The 27,239-nt window shown below is 44.6% G+C and overlaps 2 protein-coding genes across 2 annotated transcripts in view; both read left to right on the top strand.

The window, feature by feature from the left end:
- The window catches only part of TADA1 (transcriptional adaptor 1), a 32,534-nt gene extending 19,301 nt beyond the window's left edge, over positions 1 to 13,233 (top strand). Inside the window, exons 5-8 of the mRNA XM_066625116.1 lie at positions 2,794 to 3,003; positions 3,960 to 4,111; positions 9,321 to 9,483; positions 11,959 to 13,233. Of these exons, the coding sequence (XP_066481213.1) occupies positions 2,794 to 3,003; positions 3,960 to 4,111; positions 9,321 to 9,483; positions 11,959 to 12,111 (678 nt within the window). The 3' untranslated portion in view covers positions 12,112 to 13,233. The remainder of the gene's footprint in view (positions 1 to 2,793; positions 3,004 to 3,959; positions 4,112 to 9,320; positions 9,484 to 11,958) is intronic.
- A 7,958-nt stretch (positions 13,234 to 21,191) lies between these two features.
- The window catches only part of LOC136647922 (regulator of G-protein signaling 5-like), a 29,275-nt gene continuing 23,227 nt past the window's right edge, over positions 21,192 to 27,239 (top strand). Inside the window, exon 1 of the mRNA XM_066623803.1 lies at positions 21,192 to 21,283. Coding sequence (XP_066479900.1) covers positions 21,240 to 21,283 — 44 coding nt within the window. The 5' untranslated portion in view covers positions 21,192 to 21,239. The remainder of the gene's footprint in view (positions 21,284 to 27,239) is intronic.

Below are 27,239 nucleotides of genomic sequence, written 5' to 3'. Positions count from 1 at the left end.
AATAAATTTTTAAACTTATACTTATTGTAAACTTTTAATTTACAAGTACTTACTGACTTGATTTGATTTTTTGTCATATGTGGGGTGTTAAAAATTTTCCTGCTTGATGATGTCACTTCTGGCTACGGCATCACTTCCAGTTGGTCCCAACAGATTGTCATTCTAAACAGTGGGTCCTGGTACTAAAACGTTTGAGAACCATTGAAGTACTGGTTTAAAGGCTGTCCTTCACAGACAGAATGAGGAAAGAGAGTCATAGTAGAAAAAGGCTCCTTAGATATCCCAGATTCAGGCCATTGACCTATAAATGGATGTATATTGTAATTAATTCCATTATCCCTCTAAGAATAGAGCTTTGTTTATGGAAAGCGTTTATATACCTTTTCAGGCAACCTTACAAAGTGGTTTACATAAAACCTTAAAACAGTAAGCACCAACAGAAAACTATAGAACAAAAAAGCAACATACAACAGAAAAATGTTTTAAAGAGGTTTTTTATGTTCTTAAGGACCCAGTCCTATGTTGCCCTGGCACTGTGTGGGACAGCAGTGCTTTAAATGGCTGCCACTGCTGCCAGAGTAGCAGCCAGAGGACCCCTTGGGGTAAAGGAACATTGGTTCCTTATTTCCTGTAGAACTCTGGCAGACCCCGTGGATCTACTCAAATCTGCACCAGCAGGATGCTGGTGAAGTACCAGGCGGTACTTAGCTGGCACAGATCCGAGGAGACCCATGTTGGGCTTCATGACTCGGAAGGGGGGATAGAATTTGGCGTCAACCTCTACCACCATACCCACCCCTCTCCTGGGCCTGATCTGCCCTTTGGCCCACCCTCCCTCTGCTCAGTTTCTCCCCCTCCCTGCCTTCCCTCTGCCCTCCCTGTAAATTCTTCCTGCCGCCCAAGTGGCATCAAGTGGTGTTGGCCTCTGTGCTGGCACTGCTTGTTCTCCACTTGCAGTAAAGTGCCTTATGGCACTTGCACGACAGCTGGTACTGGGGCAGCGCGCAGACTGCAGGCACTGCCCCAGCACAGGATTGGACTGCCAGTAAAGTTATCAGATAGGCTGTGTCTGTTTCCTCCCTTTTTGCCTTAAAGCAAGCAACTCCTTAAGAAGCTGTTGTGGCAGCTGGAGAGGGAGACAACCTGGAGCACTCAAAGTTGGATGTTGCTTACTCACCAAACTGTGTCTCTCTCCTCCCCTTACAAAAGGGGTTTTTGATTTGAAGTATACAAGTAGCATGTTGAAATGTGCAGTAGATGCCAAGGAAAAAGCACATTTTGTAACTTGTAGAAATTTGGAACATTCTGCTAGTGATGGGGAGGGACAAGCCACTATACTGGATGTGTAATCATTATTCCCAGTGGCTGGAAATCTTATTCAGTTATCTCTCTGGTTAGGCAATATCAACAGACATCATCTACATAATTTGAAACATATTTTTGCAGTCATAAGGACTAGAAACTTGCTTTTTGTTTTTAAACGAAAATAGGCATTATCAGAAAGCTCAATACAGCATATGGCATTTTATCTGTACATCTGTGGAATTGGGACATACGCACAATCCTTGTGTAATTTGACCTACCTCACTGGGGTGCTTCTATGATAAACAAACAAATGGTTTTTTCTACCTGACACTCTAGTGATGCAGTAGGTTATATAGCCAAATGATATACTGCAGCATTTCCCAAATTGTGGGTCAAGACTCAATTTCTTGTGGGTCCTGCAAGGTCTCCAGTGGAAACATGGGTGAGGGAAAGATCTGATGACTAATTTCCTCAAGCCCTGAGGCTTTTCAAAAATCAGGTAGTTGCTAACTGCCCTGGAAAGAGCTGAACTCCTTCAGTTTGCAAGCTTATGTATATATAGGAAGATAAATGCTTGAGCGTCTTTTTTTTGTCTGGTGTGTTTTTTTCCAAGTCCATCAATGACAGGTGACAAGTAGTGGTGGCAGGTGAAGGCTGGGTCACATAACTAAGGACCCAATCCTATCCAATTTTCCAGTGCCTGTGTAGCCATGCCAATGGCGCATGCACTGCATCCTTTGGTGGGGAGGCAGTCACAGAGGCCTCCTCAAGGTATGGGAACATTTGTTCCCTTACCTTGGGGCTGCATTATGGCTACACAGGTGCTAGAAAGTTGGACAGGATTGGGCCCTAAGCCACTCAAGCCTTGAGGCTATTCATTTGGGCTGCCTCATAATGAGAAATGGATCGAGGCTTTTTGGGGGGTGGTGGTTTGCAAATAAAATATTACTTGTAAATAAATAAATAAAATTTCTATATCACTCATTTATTTATTTAGATCTTTTATTATAAGTCTTAAAAAATTTATTTAAGTCTCATAAAACTAGGTGGGTCCTGATAGAGCAGGAGTGTCAGACATAAGGCCTGCAGGCCGAATGTGGCCCCTGGAAGCAATTTAACTAGCCCCCATTATAATTGGGCTCTCCCAGCTTGATAATTGGGCTCTCTCATATCTTGAAAACATGAACAAGATTTGCACATTTTCTCTTTGGTGTTTTGCAGGTAATGAGTATTCTGGTAATGAGAACAAAGTACTTATTTCTGGCCATAATTAATGATGTCACTTTCTGCTTAATTCTGTCACTTCCAGCCCTCAGCAGGCACCATGAATACTAACCAGTCCTTTTATATGAAACAAGTTTCATACCTGTGAAACATTTTGAAAAGTGGAATTCTGGTGCTAAAAAGTTTGGGAACCACAGATATGCTGTATGTATTTTGTGTGGTGTTGCAAGCTGGACAACTGAAATGTTTTGTCATATTTCACAGCATCGGTTCCAGCCTCAGAATCCATTATCTGGAGCCCAACAATTTGTTGCCAAGGACCCTCAAGAAGATGATGATCTGAAACTTTGTTCTCATACAATGATGCTTCCAACCTGGGGCCAGCTAGAGGGAAGGATGATCGTCACTGCTTATGAACATGGCCTGGATAATGTCACTGAAGAGGCAGTGACAGTTGTTGTCTATGCCGTGGAGGTGAGATAACTAACACAGGGCTGCAATTGTGTTTTTCTGGTTGTCTTGAAGGCAGAAGATGCCAAGTCTAATGTATGATATTGAGTGAGAGGAAACCTATGAGTTGGCTGCCTTTCTGTTTATGGAGATTGGAGCAAAACAGACTTGCATGTAACAGAAAACACCCCTAGCAAATATGCTTTTTATTAATTTCAGTATTTCATCTCTCAGTGTATGGCCAAGGCTTACGTTTTCGTGTAACTGTGCTTTCATAGAAACAGTTTATCTCAGATTTATAAAGTGCCTAATACTGCACTAAGTGCTGAACAAAAAACAAAACCAGGTTCAATTTTGATGCAAAGTCTTCCTATGTTGGTTTCCTGAGAATCTCAGGAAGTTGTTTTTGTTTTTTTAAGAAAATTTCTCACTCTCAGTATAAAATTATGTTTGAAAACATGCAAAAAAATTTTTTTTTTTCATGATCTGAAGGCTTAGAGAACGGTACCATGCATGCAGGTATTGCATGTGCAGGGGTTCCCTTGCTCCTCTTTCCTTGAATTCTCTAAAGCATAGAAGTGAGTAGCCTTCTAGAAAAGAACTTGGTGGTGGAACAGCCCCTCTTTGTGGACCTTCACGTGAACATTGGCCCCCTTGGTTTGCAGTGAGTGTCTGCTAAGCTCAAATCTGAATTGTACATTTTTATTTATATATAGCATTTTTATTTATATATAGCTGGCAGGACTTGTAATGCTGCCTAGGTGGCTCTTCTGTCATTCAGCCTGTCATTTCTTCAGTAGACTTGTTGACACAAGAGATAAAGCAGTGGAGCCCAACCACCAAGAGCCCTGGCTTGAAATGACCAGTGCCTTGCTAATATTTACAGTGCAATATTTATGCACAAGTACCTGGAAATTGACAACATTTTACATTTTCTGGAGTGCCTTCAGCATCAGTAAATGTAAGTTTTATCTTTGCAGAAGCACCTTAAGGATATCCTTACATCTGTAATATCCAGGAGAAAGTCATATCGCCTGAGAGATGGCCACTTCAAGTATGCCTTTGGAAGCAATGTCAATCCACAGCCTTACCTGAAGAACAGTGTTGTTGCTTACAACAATTTAACTGAGTGGTAAGGAAATAACTACTTTGTAGTACAGAATGGGAGAGAATTTCAGAAAATGAGGTGTATGTTTTTCAGCAGAAACTGATTTGGTAGTAGTGACATTCAGAGTGCAATCCTGAGGTCGTGCTGTGCCAGTGGAAGTGCTGTACTTAACTTATGCTGGCCCAGGAGTGTTGCAAACTTGCCTAAAGGCACATCGGCACTTCCTTTTGAGTCAGGGAGGCCGGCACAAAAACGCACACTTGCTTTCCTACACCAGAGCAAGCTGTGGTGGAGTTGAGTTCGGACTGGCGGCAGGCTGTTAGTGCAGGGGTTTAGGGCATAGGGAGAGGGTGTTTTGGGGGTATTCCAAGGTGGGGGAAGGCTGACAGTGGATGGACCAGTGGGCAGGCTGAGTCCAGGAGAGGGGTGGTACTAGACTCTGGCACTTAGGCTGGATCCTAACCCCCCTCCCAAGCAGCCTAGCCTAACTCCAGTCTGCTTGGATCTGTGCCAGTGATTTAACTGACTCAGATCCGAATAGCCCCATTGCAGTGGCTAGGGCAGTGCTTGGGGTAAGAGGAAGAATGCCCCTTGCGCCAAATTGCACCACAGTCACCTCCAATCCTGTGCTGGACACAGTGCAGGCCAGTTGGCCAGCCAGCGCAGGTTAGGATTAGGCTACCTGCCATTTAAAAATTACAGCTGAGCCACATTGTCCTGACTTTCAGTTTTCATATTGTAATTGCTACTACCTTTTGTGTGGCACTTTGCTTCAGGTACTTAATAATTTCTCAGAAGTGGAAATCTGTGAAATCCCTGAGATAGTTTGATAAACTCAGAAATGTGACACAACCTGAATTATCTATAAAGAACCAAGTTTTTTTATAGATTCTGTATGCTCTCCAGTCCATATGCCTAAAGGCGGGGCTGGTTTTAAGGATCATGGAGTAGCAGGAAGGCTTACTGAGGGTCTGTACAGAGACTCTCATTCATTCATTTAAAGCAGGGGTGCTCAAGTTTTTGGCAGGAGGGCCACAACATCTTTCTGACACTGTGTCGGGGGGGGGGAGAAAAAAAAAGAATTAATTTACATTTCAAATTTGAATAAATTTACATAAATGAATATATTAGAGATGGAAAATGAATGAATGAATTCAATCCAGTTTATGATTCCATTCACCCTAATAAGGGGGGGATCTTCATGCCTGTTTATGATTCTATTCACCCTGATAAGGGGGGGGGGAGATCTTCATGCCAGTTTATGATCTCATTCATACACAGAAATGGGGGAGATCTTCCACACTTTCATACACATACACCTGCCTACTTGCCTGCCCCCTCGCCCTCCCTCCTTCCCTCCCTTGTTTGTTTGGGCGGTATGTGCTCCTGCCTGGCCACCCACTCACCTGCTTGGCTGCCTGCCTGCTCATCCAGCTGCATGCCTACCTGCCCGTCTAACTGCTCTTCCTCCCTAGCTAGGGCAGCATGTGCTGCTGCTGCCTGCCTGCCTGCAGGCCGGCCAGCCAACCAGCCCTCCCTCCCTCCCTTGGAGGCATGTGCTGCGGGCTGGGCTGGGCTCCCCTCCCTCAAGCGGGATCTCTCTCTCTCTCTCTCTCTCTTCCTGCACTCCCCTGGCTCAGGTTGCAGGAGGGGAGGGGAACCGAGCCCAGCCAAGCGGAGCCTTGCCTAGTGGAGCCCAGCCCAGCCCAGCCCATCAGCAAGGCCGGGAGAGACCTCCCCTCCCTCCTGCAGGATCTCTCTCATTCTCCTGGCTCAGGTTGCAGGAGGGGAGGGGAGTTGAGCCCAGCCCATGGGCAAGGCAGGGAGAGACCAGCCAGCAAGCGCGCAGGGTCTTTTATAGTGGGAAGTAACGTGAGACCTGCAAGTCTAATGTTACCTTCCCACTATAAAAGGCCCTGCACACGTGCTGGGCTTGTCTTTCCTTCGCTGCCGCTGAGCTCAGCAGCAGCGAGGGAAAGCAAGGCATGGAGCTTGCGTGGCGAGCCAGCGCGGGCTGAAGTGAGGGCCGAGTGCCCATTGGAGATGGGGGGACCCCCTGGAGGCAGAATGGGGACCCGCAGCGGGCCGCAAGTGCCCCGCGGGCCGGGATTTGGGCACCCCTGATTTATAGTGCCATCATCGTACATGCCTCTTTGCCGACGATGCAGCTGTCACTACCCACTCTGCCAAAGATCTCCAGCAGCTCATGGATCGTTTTAGCAAGGCCTGCCAAGATTTTGGACTGACAATCAGCCTGAAGAAAACACAGGTCATGGTTCAGGATGTGGACTCACCTCCCTGCATTACAATCTCTGAGCATGAACTGGAGGTTGTCCATGACTTTGTGTACCTTGGCTCAACGATCTCCGACACTCATTCTCTCGATACCGAGCTAAACAAGCGCATCGGTAAAGCAGCTACCACGTTTTCCAGACTCACAAAGAGAGTCTGGTCCAACAAGAAGCTGACGGAACATACCAAGATCCAGGTCTACAGAGCTTGCGTCCTGAGTACACTTCTGTACTGCAGCGAGTCATGGACTCTTCGCTCACAACAGGAGAGGAAACTGAGCGCTTTCCACATGCGCTGCCTCCGACGCATCCTCGGCATCACCTGGCAGGACAAAGTTCCAAACAACACAGTCCTGGAACGTGCTGGAATCCCTAGCATATATTCACTGCTGAAACAGAGACGCCTGCGTTGGCTTGGTCATGTCGTGAGAATGGATGATGGCCGGATCCCAAAGGATCTCCTCTATGGAGAACTCGTGCAAGGAAAGCGCCCTACAGGTAGACCACAGCTGCGATACAAGGACATCTGCAAGAGGGATCTGAAGGCCTTAGGGATGGACCTCAACAAGTGGGAAACCCTGGCCTCTGAGCGGCCCGCTTGGAGGCAGGCTGTGCAGCATGGCCTTTCCCAGTTTGAAGAGACACTTTGCCAACAGTCTGAGGCTAAGAGGCAAAGAAGGAAGGCCCATAGCCAGGGAGACAGACCAGGGACAGACTGCACTTGCTCCCGGTGTGGAAGGGATTGTCACTCCCGGATTGGCCTTTTCAGCCACACTAGACGCTGTGCCAGAACCACCTTTCAGAGCGCGATACCATAGTCTTTCGAGACTGAAGGTTGCCAATACCAATACCATCGTACATGGTGCTTTACATAGAAAGAAAAGACAGGTCCCTGCCCCAAGGGGCTTACAATCTTGAAATTGGCGGAAGGGAGACAATAGCGAAAGGAAGAGGCAGGGTAAATGGGAGAAGCATATATATGATTGTTTCAGTTACACATATTTAAGCTTAGTTAAAGTTGATAATGAGTTGATAATTCGAATGGGGTAGATTCTCTCTGAGATTTATTGGACAAGCTTGGGGAGTCCATAAAGCTCTGCTCCCAAAACTCTTGTATTTTCCCAGCCTGTGCCTTGAGGGCTACCTCTGGGACTCCACAGTTCTCTGGAACCTAATAAGTAAGAATTGAGCAGTTTTTTCAGTTCTGTCTGAGATGTTATAATGCAGGAGTTGGATTAAAAAAATTAATGACATTTTGAGAGAGCACTTATTGAAAGCACTCTTCAACGATGGTGAAAAAAGTTTTCATTCTGCTTAGTGCAGTTAAATATATGAGAACCAATAGGATCTCAGGACATTTAATTAATATTAATCATAAGCACCCAAACCTGATACTATACAGAAGACCAAAACAAAACTTTGTCCACTGATTTTTATTATGTATTGTGTACTTTAAATTTACAAAGGAAGAAAAACTGAATGAGGTAGTGGAGATCAATAACATTACTTGAGGTACTTGAGGTACTTTTTGAAAAGAGGGATAGGTATTGAATTTTGTTGTGTAATGAATTCCACTTTTAGAAGGCAACGAGAGAGAAGAAGAATTGCATTTTGGTTTAAGACGGTGTGGAACCATGACAGCCTGCTGTTGTTCAGGCTGATGTAGTGAACAGTTCTGTGAGACTACTTATTTGTCTTCAAACCTGTAGAAACAGTAGTTTGATTTTTAGAAATTATTTTACAAATTATATTGCTTACAAGAAGTTCGTTATCAATATGAATACTATAGCGTCTAAAGAAAAGATACCTGTCACAAAGCCTTCAAAGAATATCAGCCTCATTTGTTCACTGCTAGATGAAGAAAGGAATAGTAGCTCAGTTACTTTGCATGCGGAAGGTATAATATTCGGTCCCTGGCATCACCACGTAGGGCTGGCAAAGACCCTTGTCTGAAACCCTGGATTCTCACTGCTTGTCAGTGTAGATCAGCATTTTTCCAACCTTTTTCATCTCATGGCATTCTGACAAGTCACTACAATTGTCAAGGCACACCACCAGTTTTTTGACAATTGACAAGGCACACCTATTGACAGCAGGGGCTTGCAACCCCAATAGCCCTACTAACAAATGTCCCTCCCCTGAACTCTCACGGCACACATACAGACCACCTGCAGCATACCAGTATGCGATTCAGAATAAAATGGCCTCATGTAAATGTGCTCAATCTGGTTTCCAGAACTTGTTGAAAAAGTGATCAAATTGTCACATCCAAGCTTGTTTCTTGTTTAACAGCTGCCATGTGAACAGCTGCGGGTAAAAAAAATCTGTAAAGATGACGTCCTACAATTGAACTTTCAAGCTGTAGTTGTAACTGTTTTATAGGAATCCTGGTTGTGTTAAATGCCCCAAATAACTAGAATGAGGTTAAGGCAAACTGATAAAAAGCTTCAAACTGATCCCAGCGTCTCCCAAAAGTTTGAAGTACAGTTGACCCTCATCTTATGCATGTCAGTTTGTAACACGATGTAAGCCTAAAATTGTGTATACACCCAATTGCCATGAAAGTCCCTTACAACTGGAAAATACATACTATTGCTTTAAAAATTACTAGAGAGAGGCAGGAATTGAGAGAACAGCAACTTCATTTCCGATCTCATACTGACTCTCAGGCATGTATTTTGTAAGTGGAATGGCAGGTGGAATTACTTGCACTACTTAAATTACTGCTTTCTCTGTTTTGTTTGTTTTTTGCCACCCACATTGTTGAACTTGTACAAGTCAACTGCATCTAAGTTGAGAGGTGACTGTAGTTTCAACAGCAACAGTGACAAAATCTAGGCCAGTATTTGGGAAGAGAATCAAACTGACACCCCTGCTCTTCCAAAGCTGAATGTTGGATGTTATTTCCCCCCTTCACCTTTCTGTTTGTTTTTTCTTTTTAGCCCACCAACCTGCCTAGCTCCACCTCCTGGTCAAAACCTTGCTTCCCACCTACCTCCTGATGATGCTGAGCAGCAAGCAGCACTTCTTCTTGCATGTTCTGGGGACACTTCGCCAGCCACTCTGCCACGAGTGAACATGTATGACCTCTTTGAAGCACTACAGGTAACTTTCCTGTTCTGCTAACTACCTTGACTTGAATGAGGAGTCGTCTGGCAAGAAAACCAACATGAATAACTTTGCTGGGGGGGGGGGGGAGGTGCTCTTCTTCTGCATGTGCAGATGCATGTATGTATATGGTTCTGAGTTGGTATGTGGCATTTAATTCCATACATGTTTAGATTTAGTTTGCTGGTCAAACAGACCCTTTCCTTCTCTGTACCTGCTTATACACTGCACTTGCATTTTCCAGTGAGTGTCAAGCCTGAAGGGGAAAGGGGAATGGGAAAGACATCTTCAAGACCCAGCTGTGCAGGTGTGCTTCTTGTATAAAACAGTGGTTCCCAAATTTCTACAGGGAAGTTGAGAATGGCATAAGTCTGTGCGGGGGAGGGGCAATGGCAGTGACAACCCAGTCGCCAGGATCATGCTGCTGCCAGGGACATAGGAGGGTTTTCCTACTCACCTGTGGCAGCACAGGCCTTCTGAGAGTGTGTGGGATCTCACTGATGCCTCCACAGGGCTTCCCAAGCCTCTAAATGACTACATATAGTGATCAGAACCCACTTCCAATTCTGCAACTGAGAACCAAAAGTGGATTCCAGTCATTATTTTTAGTCATTCTGAGGCTTGGGGAGGCCTTCAGCTCCCCCACCCCCGGAGCCAGAGCTGGAGGTGGCCGGAGTCACCATGGGTAAGTAGAAAAACCCATTTGTCCCTGGCAGCGGTGCAATCCTGGGAATCATTTTGCTGCCATCACTGCAGGGCACTTCCCTGAAGGGGGAATGCCCTGCTTCCGGTTCCCCTGGTGTGTTCTGACCCACCAGTTTGGGAACTACTGTATAAAGCACACCACATTCTAATGTACAGTGATTCCCAAACATTGTGCTTTTAAGAGAGGCTCTTTATGGAGTGACTCCAAAGTACTGAACTGTGAATGGGACTCAAGTGTGTCTTGAAAATTAAGTACAATATTGAGATGCATCTACTAGACTGTGGTCCTCAGAATGGGGAAAAATGCAGCATTAACCACACATGCGCACACAGGCACACACACATGTATATGTCTGTAAATAGGAAATGGCTTGTCTCAAGTCAAACAAGATCTGAAACTGCTCTCTCACTGGGTCTGCACAATTTTTCCCCACCTATGTCTTGCTGCCACTGGTTCACCTCCAGTCCTTGCATCTCACCCTCTCCTCACCCACCACTGAACCCCCAGACTGTTTGCACTTACTTCTGCTTATCACCTCCTTTTCCTCCTTTGCCACTGTGCCTGTTTTTCCTACATTAAGGTGGCACCTTAATCACTCCAATACTACTGCCCCTTCTCCTTTATGTCTGGCATTTGAAAAATGCAGGGAGGGTGGAGGAGGGAAGATAGAGAGGAAGAGTGAAGATTGGCTGTCTAAAGCTTCTCTCCACTTCTGCTCTCCCTCACCCTCTCTGCCTTTTCTAATGGAGGATGGAGAAGGATGATAGCAGTAGCAATGAGGTGATTGGGGCACCACCACTGCCAGGCAAGCAGCCGGCAACGCCTCTAATATGCCTTCTTGGTCTCATTGGAAGGACAGTCCTGACTGTGACACCATCCCAGGAGCAGGATGCATTGGATACCCTGACCTAGCAGGCACTGTAGATGTTAGGTGCAGGGCAATCTTAGGAGCATCGTGATTGCTCAGAAAGAACAGGCAATATGAACTGGGCTATTTCAGCATGGCAGTGAAGATGCCTGACCATCATTCTGGGAACTTATCACCAAAACATGTATGTAAAAGTGAAACAGACATCCAAATTTCATCCCCCAAAAAACTGCACCAGGTAATCAGCCTTGGGGAAACACTGACCTGGTACATGGTTGGCACTATAAAAGTAACAAATGATACGTTGAGCCAGAAATTCCGGTCCATGAACATGCACCTTTCTCCCCATCTAGCTGCCCAATCAGTGGACTTTTTCCTCACCCTCTGGCCTTAATGCATGCTCTTTCTCTCTCATCTTTCGCTTCTTCTTCTTCTTCCTCCTCCTCCTCCTCCTCCTCCTCCTCTTCCTTTTCTCTCTCTCTCTCTCCCCCCCCTATCTGTGAGGGGGTGATGGTTGCCTCACCAAAGCTAGAAGAAGAGAAAAGCCACCCAACTAGTGGCTGCTCAGGTGAATTAAGAGGAGGCAACCAAAGCAATAGGGTGAGGAACATTGGACCAGCTGCTATAACAACTAGACTGTGCTCCCATATTGCCATTCATGCCAGAGGGGCATTCCTCTAGTTAGCTTGGGAGTTAGAATATCTTCAACACCAACACAGGACTCAAAATCTTTTTCTTTCTTCCTCCTTGTTGTATCTATTGCAAAGCTTCACCACTACAAGTGCCATACAAGAGGATGAGGAAGCATAAAGATTGGACAAATAGTGCCAGCTGCAGAGCTTGTGTTTTAAGTATAGAATTCATTACTAATATAGATTTCTTTATGTGTAACTTGTAGATCCACCGAGAAGTGGTCCCTGCTCACACAGTCTATGCTCTCAATATTGAAAGAATCATCTTGAAGCTCTGGCACCCAAACCATGAGGAGCTGCAGCAAGATAAAATCCACCGACAGCGCCTGGCTGCAAAGGAAGGCCTTCTGCTGTACTGAGGAAGCAATCAGATGGCCAGTGCCAGGCTGGGCTGGCATTACTTGGACCTGCCAGTCTTTTACAGGGAACTTTTACTTTGGGATCACAGAACTTGGATTATTGTGCCAAAATTTCCAAGTGGAAGTGTGGACATCTTTCCTATGGAAATATGACTTGAGAAACAGGAATTGCATTGAATTTGCTTCCAGAAAGCCATCTGGCATAAGCATTGCTTGAAGGACTTTACTGCTTTACTGAGGCACAGGCCTTTCACCAAAGTGAACAGACGTTATTGTGGAAAAGGGATGTTGTTTGCTACAGAGAACCCATTTTGTTGTTCATTACAGGCAAGAATGATAGTGTAGTCCATTTCTGCCCTGTACAGACTTGTTCATTCAATCACCAGGTATCAGGGTTACAGTTTGAACCTCTGTCCTGAGCTGCCTTTGCAACAGTAAAGGTGCACATGACGAAGAGCTTGGTTTGTTTTGGGTTTGCATTGTTTTATATAAAGGTGGGTATGTCACCTGGGCCCAGGGTCACCTGTGGCCAGGGTCTCCTCATGGGTAGGGTCCTCCTCGGGGGTAAGTCACAAGTACTGCTAGGACTGGGCCCCCAGGCAGGGCATCTCCCCATGAGTAGGGCCCAGGGCATCCTGGAAGTATCAAACAGCCATGTGGCCGGAAAGGGAACTGCCTGGAACCTCGAGGGGTCGGGGAACGATCCTAACGTGTGCCAATGGCACAGGTCTATGTAAACCAAAAGGGCCTGTGACGTAACAGGCCCCATGAATGTTAAACGTCTGACTCAAGTAAACCGCCTGTGCAAAGCGACCGTGTCTGTCTCCCATCCTTCCCTCTGGCGACGACCGCCCGTCATCAACAGGGTAAGCCCTTCACATTTGGTCCCACACCATGGGGTGGGGTCTTCGCCCGCTATGGACATTACAGGGTATGACAAATGGAAGAAATCCTACTCCATGCTGATCAACTTGGTTGTAAGACTAGTTTCATAAAGTGAAGTCTTTTAAAAAGCATTGTAATTGAATGTTTGGTTAAGAGAAAAAATTCACTGTTGTATTGCAAATCTCAAAGATGTGGGCCTAAGAAAAGAATCTGAAAATAATCTTGTAACTACCCTAACATTATTATTGTTGTTGTTGTTCTTGTTGTTAGGTTGTGTCCAACTCTTCGTGACCCCATGAACCACAGCATGCCAACCCCCCTGTCTACCACTAACTTCTGGAGTTTGTCCAAATTCATGTTAATTGCCTCTGTGACACTATACAACCATCTCATCCTCTGCCATCCCCTTCTCCGTTTGCATTTCCCAACCAGGGTCTTTTCTAAAGAGTTCTCCCTTCTCATGAGATTACCAAAGTGTTTAAGCTTCAGCATCTGTCCTTCCAGTGAACAGTCAGGGTTGATTTCCTGTAAGATTGACTGATTTGATCTCCTTGTAGTCCACTCTCAAAAGTCTTCTCCAACACCATAATTCAAAAACATCTATTCTTCAGCGCTCAGCCTTCCTTATGGACCAGCTCTCAGTCATACATTACTACTGGGAAAACCATAGCTTTGACTACGCAGACCTTTGTTAACAAGGTGATGTCTTTTAATTAAGTTGTCTTGGCTTACCATAGCTTTCCTCCCAAGAAGCAAGTGTCTTAATTTCCTGGCTGCAGTCTCCATCAGCAGTGATCTTGGAGCCCAAGAAGATAAACTCTGTCATGGCTTCCATTTCTTCTCCTTCTATTTGCCATGGGTTGGTCAGACCGGATGCCATGATCTTTGTTTTTTTGATGTTAAGTTTCAAGTCACATTTTGCACTTTCCTCCTTCACCCTCCTCAAGAGGTTCTCTAGATCCTCCTCATTTTCTGCCATTAGAGTGGTGTCATCTGCAAATCTGAGATTATTGATATTTCTCCCAGCGATCTTAACTCCGGCTTATGATTCATCCAGCCCAGCCTTTTGCATGATGTACTCTGCATATAAGTTAAATAAGCAGGGTGACAATATACAGCCTTGTCGTACTCCTTTCCCAATTTTAAACCAATCAGTTGTTCCATATCTAATTGCTCTGCATTGCTAATTTAAGAAGGCATTCCTATCTCTCCTTGCTATTCCCTGGAAGTTTGCATTCAGTTGGGTATATCTTTCCCTTTCTCCCTTGCGTTTTGCTTTCCTTTCCTCAGCAATTTGTAAGTCTTCTTCAGACAGCCATTTTGCTTTCTTGCATTTCTTTTCCTTAGGGGTGGTTCTCGTTGCTATCCCCTGAACAATGTTGCGAGCCTCCATCCATAGTTCTTCAGACACTGTCTGCCAAATCTAAACCTTTAAATCTATTTGTCACCTCTGCTGTGTATTCATATGGAATATGATTTAGGTCTAACTGAATGGCCTAATGCTGAGGTATTCAATTTGTGCGTCCCACCTCCCTAGTGAGGCGTGGCTAGCCTCCAGGGGCGTCACCAGGCATCTCGGGGAGAGAGGTGGTCGGCAGCTGCTCTGCTGCTGAGCTCTGCTCAGCTGCACTGGCTGCCTCCTGACTTGCTGCTTTTCTGAGGCTGAGAACGAGGTGGGTGGGACAGCGTGAGGTGAGGTTGGTGGGACAGTGTGAAACATGGTGGGGGGGAGGTGGGAGAGAAGGCTGGCTGGGCAGTCAGAGGTGCCGCATCTCATCATGAAGCTCTCTCCATGTGCAACCTCGCCCCAAGGACTACATTCCCAGTGTGCCCCTCGCCCTGGGCATCCTGGGATTGGTCAAGGTTGGAGGAGAGAAGAGTGCGGAGGTGCTGCATCTCATCAGCACGGGCATTCCTGGCAGGCTTCAAACTGGGAGGGAAGAGTAAGTACCTTGTACAGGCAGTGCAGCACTTTCCTCTGCTCCTAGTGGGGGGGGGGTGTCCAAATGTCCCAGCCTGCATCCCTCCGTCTTTCCTGGGGGAACAGGGGTAGCATCTGCATGCTGGGTGTATGTGTGTGAGCAGCCCCCGTCTACTTTGGGGTGAGTTGTAATCTTGCTGCAATCCTTTCCACACTTTTCTGGGAGTAAGCCCCATTGACTCAAATGGGGCTTACTTCTGAGTAGACCTACATAGGCTTAGGGTCTGTGTCAGCTTAACCCAGGATCTTCACCTTTCTCTTCCCCCCCTTCAAAAAAAGAAAAAAAGCCACTCTTGATGGCTTTGTCTCCAAAAATGGATTAGAAATAAAAATCCCCATTCCTTTTTAGCCATTCCCCTTTTTCCTCCTGCCTCCCTTGGGGGGGGTACTCTTTTGGCTGCTATTGTAAGACAAAAGGCACAATCCTAGCTAGGTCTACTCAGAAGTAAGTCTTATTGTGTTCAATGGGACTTACTCCCAGGAAAGTGGGGTTAGGATTCCAGCCGAACAGTCTCTGGGTCTCAGTTTTCATCAGTTTGCTGTTAGCAGATACACACAAAACAAAGTCTTCCCCTCCCTCAGCAGATTCATCACTTCCCCTCTCCCTTTCCAAAACCCTCCAGGTGTGCTACTAACAAACTCAGGGCACAATCCTAACCAGGTCTACTCAGAAATAAGTCCTATTTTGTTCAATGTTTTTCCCAACTTTCTTCAGTTCTAACCTGAATTTTGCAATGATAAGCTCATGATCTGATCCACAGTCAGCTCCAGGTCTTGTTTTTACTGACTGTATAGATCTTCTCCATCTTTGGCTGCAGAGAACATAATCTGATTTCAATGTAGACCATCTGGTGATGTCCATGTGTAGAGTTGCCACTTGGTTTGTAGGAAAAGGGTGTTTGCTATGATCAGCGTGTTCTCTTGAAAAAACTCTGTTAGCCTTTGCCCTGCTTCATTTTGCGCTCCAAGGCCAAACTTGCTTGTTATTCTTGTTAACTCTTGACTTCTTACTTTAGCATTCCAATCCCCTATAATAAGGAGGACATCTTTTTTTTGGTGTTATTTCTAGAATGTGTTGTAAGTCTCATAAAATTGGTTAACTTCATCCTCTTCAGTGTCAGTGGTTGGAGCATAGACTTGAATTATTGTGAGGTTAAAAGGTTTGCCTTGAATTCGAACTGAAATCATTCTGTTGTTTTTGAGATTGTACCACCCAGTACTGCTTTTCCCACTCTTTTGTTCACAATGAGGGCTGCTCCATTTCTCCTATGGGATTCTTGTCAACAGTAGTAAATATAATGTTCAACTGAATTAAATTCGCCCATTCCTGTTCATTTTAGTTCACTAATTTCCAAGATGTCAATGTTCAATCCTGCCCTCATGTTTACATCCAGCTTACCTTGATTCCTAGCTCTCATAATTCCCAGTTCCTATGCAATATTGTTCTTTACAGCATCGGACTTTCCTTTCACTTCCAGACACATCTGCAGCTTAGCAACCTTTCAGTTTTAGCCCAGCTCCTTCATTCTTTCTGGGGCTACTTATAATTGTCTTCTGCTCTTCCCCAGTAGCATATTGGATACCTTCTAACTTGAGGGGCTCATCTTCTGGCATCCTATCTTTTTGCCTTTTGATACTAATGTCTATAGGGTTTTCTTGGCAAGGATACTGTAGTGGGTTACCATTTCCTTCTCCAGTGGATCACATTTAGTCAGAGCTCTCTGCTATGACCTGTCATCTTGGGTGTCCCTACATGGCATAGCTCATAGCCTCACTGAGTTACTCGAGGACCTTCACCATGACAAGGCAATGATTCATTATTATTAACAGTATTAATATACTGCTTTTCAACTAAAAGTTCACAAAGCAGTTTACAGAGAAAATCAAATAACTAATGGCTCCCTGTCCCAAAAGGGCTCATAATCTAACAAGATGCAAGAGAACACCAGCAGGCAATCACTAGAAAAGACATTGCTGGGGTGAGGAGGGCCAGTTACTCTCCATCTGCTAAATAAAAGAGGAGCACCCACTTGACTTTTCTATGATTTTATGTTGCCTAAAGGTCTAGGATTCCACATTGTCCCTCCTGAGTTTGACCAGCAACAATAGTTGCTGTGCTCACTATCTCTTTCTTTCCTGGGCCTCAAATTAACAGGGAAACAGATTAGAATCCCCCAGTGTAGCTGTTGTCTCCTACTTCCTGACGTCAATTGTCAACCAAGTCTTGGACTTTTTCCACCTTGGCCCATCTTGCATCCCTACTCAAATACTGCTTGGCTAGCATCTGTGGATGCACCCTAAGGGCCCTGCCTTGTCACAGGACTACTGCCATGGAAAGGGAGCTGATGGTAACCACAGTTGGCTGGACAAGTTGGCTGTCATGTGCACCTCCTCTATTGAATGTAAATTCACTGGTTGCCCTCATAACAGCCAAGATGCTGTTCAGGTTGTTTTTGCTATGGTGGCGGGAAAGCTAGGCAACAGTAAGTCATCCATTCCCTGCCACAGACCTTGTCTGCAGACATGGGTCTTGAATACTGATCTTTGGTTGCTTGAAACTGTTTCTGCTAGTGCCCAAATCTTAGTATTCCATGTGTCTACAGGAGTGGTCAGAACCCTGTTTCAACAAAGTCTCTTTCACCATTGCCATACCAGTGACAGCGATTACTTCATGGTGTGATCCTTTGCTGTTTCAAGCTGTATGTTAAATGCAGTAATTGGATGGGTAGGCCACTTGCAAAAGGTGGAAAGATTCAAGCAATCAAGTCCACCCACATTGGGGTTGTAGAACTGAGCGGCAAAGAAGCTGCTCTCATGCTACTGTGGCTACATATGAAAGAAGCATGAGACTCTAATGCAATTTTCAACTAGTGTGCCATTGCACATTGGTGTGCTGTGAATGGTTCACAAGCGTGCTGTGGGAATTTGGGAGGGGGGTCATTTATTAGGGCAATTGGGGGACATGAGCCACCAGCCAGCAGTGTGATACACCTTGACAATTCCAGTACCTTGTCAGTGTGCCCTGACATGAAAATGGTTGAAAATTGCTGCTCTAGTGCAAGGAACAAAAGGAACAAAACAAACCTCTCGCCACCTAAAGGGCAATATAAAGGGCAATATCAATAGGGAAACAAATTTGCTTTCATACAGTTTTTTCACTTTAGTGGGGGCTTGTGCAAGAACATTTCTAAGAGGATAATGCTAATAGTGTTAGTTAACTCTCACATTTTTTTTTTTTTCACATTGGACAGATATTTTTAAAGGAATGGAGCGGAACTGCTCTAGTGGGGGGATGCGCAATTCAGAAAAAACTTCAAAGAAAAATTACAAAACATTGCTTGCAGTTCTCCGGGAAGAAAGTGAAATACGTCTGAGAAACTGATAGATTGCTTAGTCATTCCCATAATAACTTTCAATATGAAGATGCTGAAAAGCACCCTCATCATAAAGAATTCATAAAACAAAAGGAGATCCCATCCACAAACACACTGGCATATTCTGGTGGTGAAGGACCAGACTTCCAATTAATTTGCAATGTGATATTTTGGCACTATCCTCCTAAGCAGATTTATTGCAAGTAAACACCACCAAATTAAGTGGGACATAGTGCTGGCAGCCTAACAGCACAGTCATGTGCATGATTACTCATAAGTAAGTTGAGTGAGTCTAATCCTAGGTTTATGTGCATAGGACTGAAGATAAGACTTACACTTATCCCTTTTGTACTGGTGGGGGTATGAAACTGGGTGGCTGTGACTTGCCTGTCCATTTTGTGTGGTGTAGTATAATGCAGTGTTTCTCAAACTGTGGGTCTGGACCCACTAGGCGGGTCATGAGCCAATTTCAGGTGGGTCCCCATTAATTTCAATATTTTATTTTTAATATATTAGACTTGATGCTACCATGATATGTGACTGCAGTTGGGGAAATGTTACAGACCTGTACTTTTAACAAGCTACTATGTGTATTCTTTTAACAATGATAGTCAATGGTACATACTACTGGGTAACTGTGGGCAGGATTGGAGCTTAGGATTGTAAAAAATTTTCTTGCTTGATGATGTCACTTCTGGTCATGACAACACTTCCAGTGCACCCTGACAGATTTTCATTTCAAAAAGCTAAATGTGTGAGAACCAGTGGTATAGTGGCTAACAGACCCAGATAAACACCAGGAAGACTCTAAATCTTGCTTTGGCAATGAGTTCACTAGATGGTGTTAAGCAAATCACTCCCTTTCAGCCTCAGCTCTCCAGCTGCCATAGGGGCATAATCATAATTACCTATCTTATAGGATTGCTCTTTTATATTTTTATTTTTTTGTTTTGTTTATGTAATAAAAAAGCAGAAAAAAGCAATTGTTCTAAGGATTATATCAAGATCATATATGTGAATCACTTTGAAAGTAGTGTGTAAAAGATTATTTTGTCTGAGGGCATTGGCTAAACTGAATTTGAACCAGGACCTGGACTTGCTCTTTGGTACTACTTTAGATTCTGCTATACTCACAACTGTAGAGGTTAAAAGCAACAGAAGGAGAGGGGTGAGTTTCCAGAGCACTTAAAGATGAAAACACACACACATACATATGTGACAGGGCAGCTGCCCTCAAAGATGGGCATCTCCTTTCCACAAAACTATACCAGATAGCCCTTGGTTCCCCATTAGGCAGTCGGAGACAGTTGCCTCAGGTACAAGATTAGTGGGAGGTGGAGATGGCTGCCTTTGCTTCTGCAACCACTCCTCTTCATCCCCCTTAGTTGGTTTGAAAATGGAAGAGGATAGTGACAGAAGAGGAAGTGGAAGGGACCCCCAAAATCTCCTGGGATATAATTTGGGTCATCTCCATATATGCTTCTGCTCTCTCCTCTTCAAATTCAGTACCCTAAGGAGCAGAATGGAGTGGTGCTATTCAGGTGCCCCTGCTGAGCCAGGTACTGGCAGTGGAGAAGGAAGATGGTAGCAGCTGTAGCATAAGGGAGGGCAAGTGTGGAGGCATTAATGGGCAGGGCAGCGTTTCTCCAGCACGTCACCTTAGCTGCCTAATGGTGTGGGGCTGCCTTGTAATAGTAATTTATTATGAACAGATCTTAACAGTGGCAGCAGCTCCTCTGCTTTCCCTCCAGGACTGGAAAATTGTATTGATCCCTTTTCTCACTATGGAAAGGGAGATGGGGAACCTCGCGAGAAGAATGTAAACACTGTGCCCCCTCCAATTCACTGGCATTTAGGTTTTCTTCAGACCCAGATTTCAAGGATGTCAGTCACACCACTTGCCCTATCAACTTTCACATATAACCCATTATGTAAGTTTTTGTTGATTCCAAGAAAATCCCCAAGGTTCCAATCCTGTATTTGCACCTGAGTGGCATGTCCTCAAGTTCCTCCTCCTTCATCCACAGTTTTCAATGCTGAACATGCTTTACTGTTTGGTTTGGAGGCACAGGACCAATGAAAAGCTGTGATGGTGCCACTTCACTGCTCTTCTACCTTCACTGAGCAAACTGATTTGGGGGTGTCATCCACCACCTTGAAAACATGTCTAATTATTCCCTTATATTATTTAACATTTGACTAATGATCTGTAGATGTCATGTTTGCTGTCCTTTTCTGCCCTGTCCAGTTTTGCCCAAGGTACCTACCTATCCCAACTGCCCCCTCCCATTCGGAGCCACTGAGAGGAATTTTATCAGGGGGTACAAAGTTTCTTTTGGACCCCTTCTCTTCAAATGTGAATTTGACTCCCAGGCCCCCTTTTTGACCTGGGCCCTGCACCCCGTATCAGATGTCCTGCTCCCATTACACTACTGTGAGCATTAAATAATTAAGACAATGGGGCTAGACAGCCATGAGCAGACCATGTTCTCAATACATCTACTAATTTTGCCTCATAGATACAGAGAAAGCTCAGACAGTTTGTACCTTGTAAGATTAAAAGCTGGTGCCCCCACCTAAATTATCTCAAAGCCACTCTCTTACTAATCTGTCTCAGTGAACTGATTCATCAACAGCAGCTAACTTGTGAAATGCAAGAAGGAAAGAGAGCAAAAGAAAGCCGTCCGACAAGGTCTGTGGCTGTCTGGCTACTGCTCTTTTGCTCGGAAACACGACAGTTGCTGTGATTGGCCAAAGGGGCTGGCCAGGATTCAAGGCAGCCTCTGTATATATTCCCGATAAGAAGCTGGCTGTCTTGTAGATGAAGGCACGGTCTTCTCTCTCACACTCTCTTCTTGGCATCAAGGACACCATAACCACACAGCAAGATGTGCAAAGGATTAGCAGCCTTGCCCCACACATGCCTGGAAAGGTGAGAGAGCAGGGTTACCTGTTGCAGAGAGGGGAATGAAGGGGGGTGATGATGGGCTGAAGGGCAGCAGTTTTGCCTGTGAAAAAAGTGAAGAAGGGTTTTCTTGGAATTAAGATGGGTCTGGCTGAAGAATGGTGCACACAAAACTCCTTGGCTGTGTCCTTTTATATCTCCCATTCATTTCAGAGACAATTTCAAATAAGTTTAATGAACATGAGAGGAGAGAAACGAAGGCTGGAGTCCTACCACATTTCTGAGGGAGTTGTGCCATTGAATGGAATTTACTACTGAAAAACCTGTGTCAGTTGGTCCATGATAAAGCAGAGCTGATTAGAAATCTAGCTGATTCACTGATTTCCTGCAGTGACAGAGGTGATCTGAGCTAAAGCTAGATCAGATTTAAATGTATTAAGGTGATCTGTTATTTTGTAATATACAGAAGTCGCCAGAGAACTGGAGTGGTGTAGTGGAGAAGCGTGAACTGTGAGGTAGAAAAGTCCTTGGTTCAAATCTTACCTCAGACTGATGTGGGGCGACTCAGGGCCCAATCCTATCCAATTTTCCAATGCCGGTGCTGTTGTGCCTATAGGGCATACACTGTTTCCTGTGTTGGGGAGGCAGTCTTGGAGGCCTCCTCAAGATATGGGAACATTTGTTCCCTTACCTTAGGGCTGCACTGTGGCTGCCCCAGTGCTGTAAAGTTGGATAGGATTGGGCCCTCAGGGCCCAATCCTATCCATTTTTCCAGGACCAGTGCAGCTATACCAATGGAGCGTGTGCTGCATCCTGCAGTGGGGGGACAGTCACAGAGGCCCCCTCAAGGTATGGGAACATTTGTTCCCTTACCTTAGGGCTGCACTGTGGCTGCCCTGGTGCTGTAAATTTGGATAGGATTGGGCCCTCAGTCTTTTGCTGTTGATTCCACGTAGGTCGGATGGGGTGCTTTAAGCACCACACAGGTAGGAGGTATGAGCTGAGACTTCACCCAGCTGATGCTTTCCCACCCAAAACCACATACTTAAAAGTTATTTTTCCTCCTGGCAGGGTTAATATCCACTCTCAGGCCGCTAAGAAAAACATGTCGTAAAGAAATTTCAGGAGGAAAGGAACTCACTCTTACACAACCATGCTGTGTTTTAAATTGCCCCCACCCCCAATTGCATGACTCTGATGGCAAACCTGATTCTGCACACCAATCTGCCATTGAAACTTTCAGTTTGGTCCTCAGTTCACAAGGTGGTCTTTGGAAAGCTACTGTTCCCCAGACCCTACAGTGCAACTCTACACAATGTCTACTCAGAAGTAAATCCTATTACATTTAATGGGGCTTACGTACAGGTAGGTGTGTATAAGATTGCAGTCTTAAGTCTGCCACAGTATAACACATGATGCTGAAAATATCTGTGGGACTGACCAACTGAAGACAAGAAACAAGATACTATTGTATACACTTTTTTATAGGCAGCTAATAGTAACTATAGAAGTTCCCATGAGGACAAACCTCTTGAACTGTTTCAACAAGCAAAGTCAAAACAAAGTGCTCCTGTCACTGTGGTTAACTCATGACTCCTTTCTATGATTTTTCACCACTGCTGGAAGCTAAGCCAGGCTGCAGTCGGTGGACACAAAGCCTGCAGGAAGTTTATCTGAAATCACCCTCATGCTGTACAGAGGATTGTTGTAAGAGTTACTGAGGTTATATAAAAGAAGTGCTCTAAAACACTAGACAAATACGAAGGATTGTTATTTAAAAGTGAACTTTGGGGCTTCTTATCAGAAGTCTGGTGAGGGGCTACCAGGCATTTTCTTATTTAACAGGAACTTCTGCCTTGCTGTGCGTGTTGTTAAGCGGTGGAAAAATAATCTTCTAGACTTGTTGTGTATGTACAGCATCTACTTTGGCTTTACAGAGCTTATGCATTTCTGAAATTAGACTGGATTTTTGAGTAAAAGTGCATACCTTTCAGGATTTGTTGGATGAAACTGGATTTGTTGGATGAATACAATTGTTTTGTATTACATGAGGGAAAAATTCTACATCATCGAGCAAATTCCATGGGATATGAGATGGTCTTTTGAAGAACTTTGGATAGCTTAATATTCTTAGCATTTATGTAGTACTTGTGAATGTTCAATAGCACTTCATTACCTCCATAATACTTGTGATAAACTTGCCCAGGTACCCTTGAGACAGTTCAGATAATACCTCCTGACTGGCCTTCTAGATCATGGGGGGGGGGGGGAGCACCTAGCATCCTGTCCCACAATTTCATAGAAGGGTCCAAACTATCCCTCACCATGCTATTTAAATACTGTTTTGAAGTAGCATTTAAACTGTGCAATTTGAAGTAGTCTGGATGTTCGGTCTCTGCACATGATTATGTGACAATAAAATGGCATGCATGGTGAGGAAATATGTGTGCTCCTCATGCGATAGAGGGGTCGATCATACGTATAGTCCAAATGGGCTTACCATCTTATATTGTATTGTGGGGGTGAAGCCTTGCTACAAGGAGCACACACACCACAGAGGATATGGAACAGAAAGAATCAAAGGAGATTAAGTGGTGAAAAAAGACTTTAAAAGCAGTGAAAAAGAAAAACAATTGAACAAGTGATGGAAGAGAAAGAGAAGAGCAGAAGAGACACAAGCAAGAAGGTGTGAGAAAGTGCAAGGTGAGGAGGATTATGTGCCTTGGCTACAGAAACTATCTTCATTCTATGGGGATAGGAGTTGAGACTGAGATATAAATGATTTGCTTAAGGCCACCCAGTAAATTTGTGGTCAAGATGAGAGAGCTGAACCATGGGCACCCCATTGACATTCATACAGCCCAATCCTATGCATGTCCACTCAGAAGTAAGTCCCATTAGAGTCAATGGGGCTTACTCCCAGGTAAGTGTGGCTAGGATTGGGCTGTGAGCCACTGTACCATACCACCTCCTCAACTTCAGAATGGAAACTTCCCTATTGTACAGAAAGTGCACATTGTTGCATTTTGAGAAAGCAGATTTTAAATAAAAAATAACTAGATATTTATATACCGCCTTTCTGGTCATCGGATTACTCCTCTGACTTTATTCAAGGCGGTTTACATAGGGAGGCGTTTCTAAATCCCTCAAGGGGATTTTTACAATCATAGAGGTTCTCTCTTTCAAGAACCAACAACATTTCAGATGGATCTTCCTGGTTTGGTCTCACTTCTGGCCTCCAGTTCTCCCACACAGGCTGACAGGCAGCCCCATCTCTCACATGGAGGGCAGCCAAGACGCTTCTTGCTCACACCAAGGGCAGGTTTCCACCTGCTCTTGGTGTGAGCAAGAAGCGTCTATCAAGAAGTTTATCACTCAGCTTGGCTTGTCAGCTGCTTCAAGGACTCATTCTCAGCCGTTCAGGGAGCTGCCGGTGTCCTCGAACTGGCGACCTTCTAATGTTATCTTCGGGCTAACAGAGGCTCTACCCTCTAGACCAGACCTTCTGCCCTCCTATTTTACAATGTAGAGTAGGCATTTTGAAAACCAAGAGAAATAAAATAAACAAAATAAAATTCCAACAAAGTAGGCACAGGGTGTATATGTGGAAATGAGGTACATGAATTAGGAAAGAGTTGGAAGGAATAATGTACTGTACACACACATCCACAGAATAACAGATCAGAAACACTTGTATTGATATGTTTGTTGGCAATATTCAAAGCAATACCGCTTTATTGTTTGATAATTTAAAATCAATAATTTAAAGTATAGACACAAGGTGTGTGTGTGTCAGTGAAAATGGTTCTACCTTAGTATTCTCCCTGATGTGCTCACTTCCTGCATGGACACTTTGTTTTGCATGAGCAGGTATTCAAATGCACGTACCCCCACTTGCAGTGTGACAGTGACACAGCCCAGACATGGGTTTTACCACTTGGTGCAATTAGGCCCAAATAGTAACCACCTTGGGGCTAATTTTGCCCTTTCCCCTGCTTCATCCACAGGCTCTGTGTCAACACCTGGTGCTTGTCATACTTCAATTCCAGCCTCCCCTGACAGCAAGGCTTTTGGATTCCTAGTGATGTTGTTATTGAAGAAAGCAAATTGGTAGTGTAGATGGGGTTTTATTAGCCACAAGCCATGACAAGAGAAACACTGAATAAAATCAACCAAAACAGGAGCTTTAACATGAAAGCATTCAGGTTAAAGCATCATCGATCTAAGATAAAGCCTGGTTTTCATCAGAGGCTCAGATTAAACTAAACAACAATCTGAAGATAACACAAGAGCACAAAGATTTATAAACAGCCAATAATAGCCATACAGTTTGTCACTTAAAACAAGAACAAACACTGTGAAGCTTTTTGCCTTAAGATGACAACAATTGGAGGCTAAAACTCCTAGGCTTCAGAGTCTGCAGCTTAGATGAGTTCCTTCTCTATGCTTTTACATCACCATTAAAATCCAGACAATCAAGCCCATAGCCCAGTTGTGGGGACAGATAATTTCCCAAAGCCCGCAAGGAAGAAACTCTCCTGAGAGTCTATGTTAGAGGCTCCTGTTAGACCCATGTCTAACCTCTTCACAAGTCTTTTTGTTTGACTCTACTCACAATTTAGTGTGAATGACACCAGTTGTTCCTGAACCGTATATTGGAAAACAAGCTAGTGTGACTGCAACCTTACACAGGGAGGGAGAGCCATCAGTTTTCTCTGTTGTGCAACTTTTTATTCATTTTTCTGTGCTTGCATTGTGAATGCCAGTTGTTTTTGCAGAACCTCCCCCCAAAACCACCCCTCTTTGGATCATGGGATGGATGAACATATGATGCCAATAATATGGTGGTAATAAGTTTGTTTGGGGGCATTTATTGTCTGGGCATTTGTCTTGTCTAGGTTTTGATAGTTTGTCAGCCATGGCTTTTTGTCCTGACGCTTTGACAACTGCTTCATCAAATGTTTGGCACCACTTGGACTTGCTGCTTTGCAGTAGACCCTGAATCCTATTTACATGAGTGTTCCACATGGCAGTGGAAGGAAGCATGCAAAGCTCAGACTCCCATGTGCTTCCAGTTAGTGTCACTGTTATGGAGGTTCTCATGGGCAGTAATTTTGCTTCTTAACTGAACAGCTTCGGGGTCAAACTAGACAATACGCTGGGATATCTATGATAGCATCTCATAGTTTTCCTTTTAAGTTAATAGGAGCTATAGAAAGAGGAAATTGGATTGGGACTGAGGTACTGGAGGAAGGAGTTATCTGGTTTTCTGGATGGTGGATATTATTTGTATGAAGTTATTAATGTGAGCCCCCAACCTATAATCTGAAATGGTACAACCCAGACACTGGTTTATTCTACCTCTGTAGGAACTAGGAACACTGTGAATCTGAGGCCAAAGTCTTGAAAGAGAAGACTTAGGGTTGCCAGTGGGGAGTTGGGAAACCTGGCGTGGGGGGAGTTGCTTGTGGGGGTAATTGGTTTTGCAAGAGGAAAAATGTGCAACAACCTTGCACAAGAATCCTGCATCTAAAGGTCAGTACCTATATTGCATCCTGCAATATAGCTCACTGGAGGGACCATAAGGGGTTTCCAACCTTGTTTATTTTCTTTTCCAATAAGTCTCCCTGAGTATGCAGATCACTATTCTCAGGCTGACTTCCTGCCACCTCTTGCAAGATGCTCAGCCAGCCAGAGAGGCTCTCTGTCTCTCTCACTCACCTATCCAATTCTGTAGTTCTGTCTCCACAAGCCTGGAAGTTATCTTCTTAACAGAGGTTTCCCAAAATATGCTGTGTAAACCAGCTGTGTCAACAATTGGAGATGAGGAAGTGGGGGGGGGGGAGGAAGATACCAAATATAAGCTTCTCTCTAAGTGATATTTCCTCTCTTATGGGTTATGCTCCTGTGCGTAAGGTCTCTAGCAAGTAAAGTCCTACAGCAGGTGTAGCTTTACTGGTAAGGATGAATGTCCACTGATGGA

The sequence above is a fragment of the Tiliqua scincoides genome, chromosome 4 (genome assembly GCF_035046505.1).
Source record: "Tiliqua scincoides isolate rTilSci1 chromosome 4, rTilSci1.hap2, whole genome shotgun sequence".
NCBI classification, from domain to species: domain Eukaryota; kingdom Metazoa; phylum Chordata; class Lepidosauria; order Squamata; family Scincidae; genus Tiliqua; species Tiliqua scincoides.
The sequence above is the reverse complement of the archived record's forward strand: the minus strand, read 5'-3'. Positions and strand labels throughout refer to the sequence as shown.